The following is an 8542-nucleotide window of genomic DNA, read 5'->3' on the forward strand; positions in this document are numbered from 1 at the left end:
TCTCCATGCAGGACCAGTGTGCCGCCACCGCACTCCGAGCGTAACCTATTCTCCGGCTTCCAAACTCCGGAGATCCACAGCCAAGTCTTTCGGCAGCGGCCGCTCTGGGAGTACGCTGAATGGTTTTGGGCTGGCTGAGGCAGAGCGTACTCCCAGAGCATACAACCATAGAGCGTATTCCCAGAGTGACAACTTCCAGAAGATTCAGCATCCTACCTCCGTGCTTTGGAAGCTGCAGAAAAAGCCATTCGGCGGCAGCGGAGATGCCCTGGCTCTGCAGGGAGAGTTAGGCAAGGGCATTGTGAAACTGGGAGGTGCGCGAGTGGGAAGTGGAAAAGCCGCTCGTGCAACCTCCCTCTCCAGCCATGCAGAGCCCCATTCACTGACCTAGGGGCATTCCGAAGGCACCAAGCCGCATGAGCTGGAGGGCAGCGAACAGGTGCTCACGCAGCTTGGCGATACCCCTAGGTCAGTGAATAGCGCTGTGCCTGGCTGGAAAGGGAGACTTCTCATGAGCATGGTCACCTCATGGCTGCTGTGTGGTGCTGCTGTGAAAGCACAACACAGCCGTTCGACCCTGAGGCTATGCCCGGCTCTTCGGGAGCCCGCTTGCAAGAGAGCAACCACCCGGCACCTCCCCTCTCCAGTTGAGCATAGCACCGCTCACTGACCTAGCGGTATCCTGGAGGCACCAAGCAACGCGAGCCTTTGCCCCCCCTCGTTCCTGTGGCTTGGCCCCTTCGGGATACCGCTAGGTCGGTGAGTGGCGTTCTGCCTGGCTGGAGGTGGGGGTTGTCCAGGGGGCTTATTTTCGGGGGAGGGTTTACATTTTTGCCCGCCCAAAAATGTGGCATGGCCTTATTATCAGGACATGTTGTATTTTGGGGGAAACACAGGAACGGTGGTCTTTGTTTTTTCATGAACCAGCCGTTTGTAAGATGATTTGCTTATTTTTAATAAGACATTTACTGTCCTCCAGGTAGCATTTCTGGATATAAATGCTAAACAAGTAATTCAGGATCACTTTTAAATACCAGTTCTGTTTGGTACCCTTTACTATGCATGTACAGTATATATAGTATAATTCTATTCTTACCCTGGAACTGCTTGAAGCATTTGAAAAATTCTGTAGGTATATACACAAAAAATAGTTATATTTTTCTTTGTTTAAATTGTCATAGCGCTCTGTACTTATATATAAAGTTCAGGGGAAAGAAATTGATGTAGTTTCAGAACACTTTAACCTATTTCCCAAGCCTATGTTTTAATTTATTACACCACAATGTCTGGCTCAAGTTCATGAACTCTGATTTATACCATTTTTCTAAACCTAACCATAGTTAAAATTATCTCCAAAAAATATTCAGGCCTCTAAAGCACCAGGGAAAAATGCAGCATCAAGTCCATCAAAGAAGGCAGCTTCTGCTTCTACTCCATCAAAATCCACTCAGAAGGCCCCTGCAACCAGCTTATCAAAGCCACCACCTCCTTCAAAAGAAGCCGAGAGCTCAGGCAGTAGCGAATCATCATCTGAGAGTGACAGTGAGACTCTGCCAGTTCCCATAAGTCAGAAGGTTGGTGTTTTTCCTCTAGCAATGGTGGTCTTTGTTTTTGCATGCGCCAGCCATTTGTAAGATGATTTGCTTATTTTTAATAAGATATTTACAGCAAAGAAAGGTAGCTTCTTTGGATGGTGTAAAAGAAAACATGAAGATTAACCTGCTAAAATATACTAACAAGTCAAAAATGTTATAATTCAGATAAAATGGTCATCCCATCTTTCCACAATTAGACATCAGAATCATCAGGTTTTGAATTATTTCCTAAAATGATAAAAAGGGGTGAAGACAACTTTTGGAGTGCATATTCCATAAAGTGTGACAAAAATGACAGCCTTCTGGTCCATAGCCTTTTAGCTCTCATGTTAGTGATCTCAAGCAGGCTTCCTCTAGAGCAGACGTGAGGAACGATGGCCCTTGAATAACTTGGAATTCTGGGAGTTGAAGTCCACAAGTCATAAAGTTTCCATCATTCTCCATCTCCGCTCCAGATGATCAGACAGAATAATTTCACACACGATGGTCCTTTCTTTGCCAATGTGTGTACCTCACATCTTAAAGCAATGTAATTCTAGTGTCTCAGAAGCCTAGTATACGGTACACTTAAAATTTGGTCTCTTCCTCTTGGTGCAACTTCCTAACTTTTCCCTCCATCGAGATAAGTCTGTCATTCTCCATAGCACTGCTTTTGTAGACTTCTCAGTAGAAGGTCAATGGATATGTTCCTTTCCGAATGTTTCACTTCTGTCTCCTTTGATTGCTCCATTCTGAGCGCCATAGGAGTCAGCAGAGCCAGGTCTTCAAATTCTTTTGACAGGCCAGGAGAAAATACTTATTATGAATGAAAGATTTGCATAAAAGCAGGCACATATGTCATCCAACATATCCGTTCAGTTAGGATAGTTACACTGATGTGGCAAAAAATAGGTCAAAAATGACAAAATTGTGCGTATCAACTGACTAGTAATAACATAAACATCCAAATTACTGGAATTGAAGACTTACAAAGAGGGAAGAAAGAAAAAAATATATCCATTTACATAACTCCTTTCCCCTGTTTAGAGAACATGCCTTTTCTCGCCAGCGATTGTCAGGTGTGTTTTGCACCACATTTTACACTGCCTTACTATATTCACTGTTGTCACACAGAGGAATAAGAAAGAAAGAACTGCTGTTAGAGACCTAGCAGCCTCAGTATTGCCCTGTTTAACAGATGAAAGCTGCTCAGAAAATGATTTCTTTTCTTGCTTCATTTTTTGTTATTCTCCCCAGAGTTCTTAAAAATACAGCAGACCAGATGCTGAGTTTCTTGAAAAGACAGCTTTGATTTAGCTTCCTTTGTGGGGCTTTGAAGTCTGTTGTAATTCAGGCAACTATAGCTTGTATCACTCGCCGCTGTGTGGCTTCCTTCTAGAGCAATTGAATGGCTGGCTGTCTTTTGTAAAAGTAGTGCTTTATCCCTCTTCTTCTTTCCAAAATAAACTCCATTGCAAATGCATCTCAATGGGGCTGTAATGTTTATACCATGGACATGGTCCACTTTTAAGACCAAGACCAAAGGATTTCAAATCAGGTATTTGTTGTGTGTCATTCAAGAAGCAGTTAATCTGACAAATTAACCAATTTAAATATTAATCATTCGTTTGTTTGTTTATAAAATTTATTGGCTGCCCATATTACCACAAAGTAACTCTGGGCAGCTTACAATCTTAACAAAATAAAAACTATGCAAAGCTAAAAGGCATTCATAAAATACTGTGAAATGTATTTTATTGTAAATAAAATGTTACGCACAAAAAATCTGATATTTAAAAATACTTAGGAAGCTTGGTAGGCAGATTTAAGTTTTTGTATCTGTTTCAGGCTATACAGGTAATCCTTGGGTAACAACTCTTAATTGGGACCAGAATTTCTATCACTTAAGTGAAGCCGTTGCTAAGCAAAGCATCATACTTAGCCACGGCAATCCCAGTTGTGATCATTGCTGTTTTTAATGGTGGGAATACATCACTTTGATTCTGTGGGAAATTGAAGAAGGAAGGAAAGATATATGAGAAATCAATGAGTTTTACATGCATGTATGTCTGTTTCCTCCCTCATGGTGCAGAGATTGTCAACTCCAAGCCCTTCTGTGAGGACCAAACAAAATCAGGCCAATCAGCCTGGGATCCTACCCAAAGCTGCAGCAGGTGCTTTGAAGGAGAAGGAAGCACAGAATAAAAGCAGCAGTTCCTCTGACAGTGAGGATGAAACTGACCTTACACCAAGCAAATTGCCAGCTCTATCTAGTAAGAAGGCTCCAGCCTTGTTGATGCTCAGGGGGAAAAAAAGACCTTCTATTTTCAATGGCTCTACTAATTTCTTTGCTTAGCAGCTTGACAGGGAAAGGACACAAATAACAAGGGGATGCCCAAAACACATTCCGAAGTACCAGCACTGATGCCAGTTATTTCAAAACTGACACGAGAGATGTATTAGCATCTTCAATTTCGCCTTTAGCCTATAGTTTCAGCGTGTCTCACCCATTAGCTGATGCTCCCTTGGTTTTGAAGGAAATTGGATGTTCTTGTCCTTTGTGGCGTTGCCAATCCCCGATTAATTTCTGAATGATGAGTTTTTTTCTAAAGATGAAAGGAAACCAGTAATAAACTGATTCATGATTCTGGATTATTCACAACTGAAAGCAGTTGATATATTTTAATATGATTAATTTTAATGGTTCCTTTTCTTATGAAGAAGCCCTAGCAAGGGCAAACATAGCTGTTTTGTGATTTAAGCCATCACATTCTTTCAGTAAATAATGATGTCAGATAATGGAGGATCTTGTTAATTGAATAGTAGTATAAATAAGAATCTGCTAAATGTCTTTATATTTTTTTTGGCTTATTTTCCTCCATCCTCTGTAGGCAGTATTTTCATCTGTTAGAGTGAAAGGGTACAGATTTTTTTTCACCTGCATTAAAGATAAGTTTCCACTTTTATTTGCAACTTTCCCCACCTTATGGTACATAGATTTTGTACAAAACTTCCCTTTGTTAATATAAACTCCTTCAGAAATATTTTCAACTTTTAACTGTTCTCATTATTACTTCTCTGTGCAAATTCTTCTTTATAAACCTGTGCCCTATTCTACAAACATCTGAAAACTCATCCTTTCTCAAATGTATCTCAGAAATAGTTTATTGTGTGGTTTTGCCTATAGAAATACAGAGATTAGCAAATTGTGTTCAGTGTTTCTATCAGTGCTACAGTAGTTGACAGATCTCATAAATTTGTTCTTGCAGAAATCTGTGAAAAATTTGTTACAGCTATAACGAATGTTGAGTTGTTAATAACTATGAGAGATGATGTCACATGGTGCTTTAAAACGATTGATATTCTTTAGAATATCAATATTTTGTAAACAAATATTTTTTAAACAAATCTGATTTTCCTGGAGTTTAAAGTCTATCATCTCTTCACCAGTTCCTTGGTATAGTAGGTTTGGCACACAGCTTTAGAACTCTAGCAGTTTTTAGTGGTGTGTATTTTGAAATTTTAAACTAAAGGCATCTTCCTGCAGTTAGATATTATTATTATTATTATTATTGTTGTTGTTGTTGTTGTTGTTGTTATTATAGTGCTATGTGCAGGTAGTCCTGACTTACAGCCCGAAACTGAGCCCAGAATTTCCGTTGCTGAGCAAGACAATTGTAAAATGTATCCCATTTTTACAACCTTTTTGCTGCAGTTGTTAAATAAATCATTGCCGTTGTTAAGTGAATCAGATTCTCCCATTGACTGCTTGTTGGAAGCCCACTGGGAAAGTTAAAAGGGTTGATCATATGACCCTGATACCCATACTCCTTTCATAAGTAAATGCCAGTTGCCAAGCCCTGAAATGTTGACCATGTAACCATGGAGATGCTGCAACGGTGTAAATATGAAGTCCTTGTTTCAGTGCCATCTGTATGGTCACTAAACGAATGGGTGTAAGTCTAGGACCACCTCAATTTGTTTATAGAAAAACTTGCAGCATCCATAGTTAGCCCCGCTGTTACAGTGACTGGCTTCACAGTGAGGAAAATAACGTTGTCGGTCATAACCAGGTAACTGCTAATGAGATCTATTAAATTTCAATGCTGTAAATTGAAATTGCACACAGTTCTCCTAGTCTTTTTGTTCCAAAGCTGCCTTGGGGGAAAAAATCAGCATGACTGATTTTGTTTTTTTCAGTATCAGGAAATTGTGGATAGTTTCACAAAATAACTTTTTGAAGAACACAATGGCTGTTTCTAAGATGTGTTTGGTTTTTGGGCGTAGGGAAAAGGGGAGAGACTCTTCAACATTGTGTCTTCCCTCCATCCCATTAATCTTTTGTTTTTCTGATACAGGTAGTCCATGACTTACAAACTGTTCATTAGTGACAGTTTGAAGTTACAACAGCACTGAGAAAAGTGACTTAAGACTTGCGATCATTTTTCACACTTGCAACCATTGTAGTCTCCCCATAGTCACATGATCAAAATTTGGATGCATGGCAACTGGCTTTGTGTTTATGACCGTTGCAGTATGTCAGGGTCATGTGAACACCTTTTGCAACCTTCTGACAGACAAAGTCAATGGGGAAGCCAGCTTCACTTAACGACCCTGTTGCTAACTTAGCAATGGCTGTGATTCACTTAACAACTGTGGCAAGAAAGATCATAAAATGGGGCAAAATTCGCTTAACAAATAGGTTATTTAGCAACACAAATTTGTGGTTGTAAGCCGAGGACCACCTGCACATATTTAAACATATTTCTAAACTGCCCGTGATATACAAATGTATTTCAAAAAGGGAAGTTCATAATATGCCAACTAAATGCAGATATATCAGAATGTATCTCGTCTTGAAATCATATCGGTTGAGCTGCCTCATCAAACATTTTAAGAAAACCACTGAGATTCGATGCATCTTCGGGGCTCTTGGCGAAAGTCAGGAAAGACGAAGAAGGAAGTGAGGCTGTGTGTTCTAATTGTACAGTCTTTTAGAACTGGCCGAGCTATCACTTTTCTGTCTCTTGATTGCTTCCAGCCCCCAAAGCAACTCCTGCAACTCAAAGTACAGTGAAGCCTCAGCCTCCAAAGGGATCGCATCAGAAAGCCCAGCAGAGCGAAGATAGCAGTGAAGATTCAAGCGATGACTCTGACTCGGAGGAAGATGGAGTGGCCACTCAGGTAACCATAGAGAAGTGTCTGGAAGGGAAAACACTGTGCCCTACCATTATTATTATTTTACAAAACCCAATGGAGGGCGTTGGGGTTTTTGGTTTTCTTAGACTGTGAACATTCTGGCATTGTTTGCAATTGATTGTTTTATCAGTAAGGAGGAGAAAAAGGGGCTTGAAAGGGGGCTTCTGCTTCAGGAACAAAGCTGTGAATGAATAAAGATACAGATAGAGTATTTGGTTAATTTTATCATTGCATCATCGTACAATCCCTAATACGAGTTCTTGAGCAGAACTGCCAATTGCTGCAGTTGTTCTCAAAACAAGAAATGGGGTGAGGGCTAGAATAAAATCATTTGCAGGAAAATTGCCTAGAGAGTTCTTGATGGTTGATTGGGGGAGAGGTTAATATGCTATTTGATCTGGCTGTTGGAATGAGAGAGAGAGAACAGTGCTTTGTTACTTAGAAAACATGTCTATTTAAATAAAATATGTTGGATATGTAAATTTATATGTTGTTGCCCCAGGTGATGAATATGAAGGGTACATGGGAGTGCACACACAAAAATCTGATGTTTAGAATTGATCAGGAGAAGTAAATTTGAAAGACTATTTTGGGTGACGATTTAAAAAGGAGAGGCAGGACATTGTAGGTAGAAGTATAACATTAGACTGTAAAAATAGTCTGGTGCGCTTTTACTTTGAAATGAGCCCCATTGAGTTTAATGAGTGTGCCATCTGGGGAAAGCAAATGCAGTTGGTAACTAATTGCTACTGATTGTGAATACCTTAAAAAATAGGAAGTGGATGGTTGACAAAACTCTCAGTTGCATGGACTTCAGGAAGAAGCTATAGATTTGTAGTCTGAGAATCTCTTCTTTCTCTGTTTTTACACAGTAAGATGACTGTATGTACTCAGGGTCAAAACTGACATTTAATAGGTTTTTGGGTTTGGATTTTTGAAAGGGACGTGGGTCTGAAATATGTCATGCAAATTCTATTCCATCACTTGAATTTACTTTTATAATTCTGACTCTGTGAAGATCTGGAAAGTCTTGGGAAAGGGGATATGGGCAGCTGGAAGCATTTGTATACAATTCTATATGCTCTAAACCAGTGGTTCCCAAAGTGGGTGGTACCACCCCTTGGGGGGCGGTGGGATGACTTAGGGGGAGGAGGCGGCAGGGGGCGCTAAGAGGCAAGGAGGTGGCAGAGGAGTGCTGGAGGTGACCCCCTCGCAGGGCGCAATTCTGCCTGGGACTCTGTTGGCTGCCTGTCTGCTGAGCACTTCCGGCAGGGGTGAAATTCAGCCGGTTCTGACCGATTCTCCTGAATGGGAGGACAAATTATGGGCAGTTCGGAGAACAGTAAAATGTACCACTGACTGGCTCCGCCCTCACCTCCGGCCCCTCCCACTCACTCCTTTTCGTTACCTCGCCTGCCTAGAGGCACAGGTGCTGCTGCTGCTGCTCCTGGTTCCCTCGCTTATCTCAACCACGCAGCCCAGCAGATCTCTGCCCGGTGAGTCTTCCTTTGCTTCTATTCCAGCTACCTCCCCCACGCCCCAGCCAAGGTATCTATTCTTTTCCCAAGCTATTTCCCTCCGTCTGGGCTCTCCCTTGCAGAGCTGAGCCTAGGATTCAGTTTAAAATCCAGGGCAGGGGAGGGGGGGGCAACAGAGCAGCCAGGAGGAAGGAATTTTTTTTTTCTTTTTTTCTAAACTATTTCCCTCCGTCTGGGCTCTCCCTTGCAGAGCTGAGCCTAGCATTCAGTTTAAAATCCAGGGTGGGGGAG

At 41.4% G+C, this 8542-nt stretch overlaps 1 protein-coding gene across 2 annotated transcripts in view; it reads left to right on the forward strand.

The window, feature by feature from the left end:
- The window catches only part of TCOF1 (treacle ribosome biogenesis factor 1), a 56516-nt gene that overhangs the window by 17032 nt on the left and 30942 nt on the right, over positions 1–8542 (forward strand). For both annotated transcript variants that reach the window (XM_081936996.1, XM_081936997.1), the window contains exons 9-11: positions 1368–1574; positions 3667–3847; positions 6616–6758. In XM_081936996.1, the coding sequence (XP_081793122.1) occupies positions 1368–1574; positions 3667–3847; positions 6616–6758 (531 nt within the window). The remainder of the gene's footprint in view (positions 1–1367; positions 1575–3666; positions 3848–6615; positions 6759–8542) is intronic.

The sequence above is a fragment of the Natrix helvetica genome (assembly GCF_964273705.1).
Source record: "Natrix helvetica genome assembly, chromosome: 1".
NCBI classification, from domain to species: Eukaryota; Metazoa; Chordata; class Lepidosauria; order Squamata; family Natricidae; genus Natrix; species Natrix helvetica.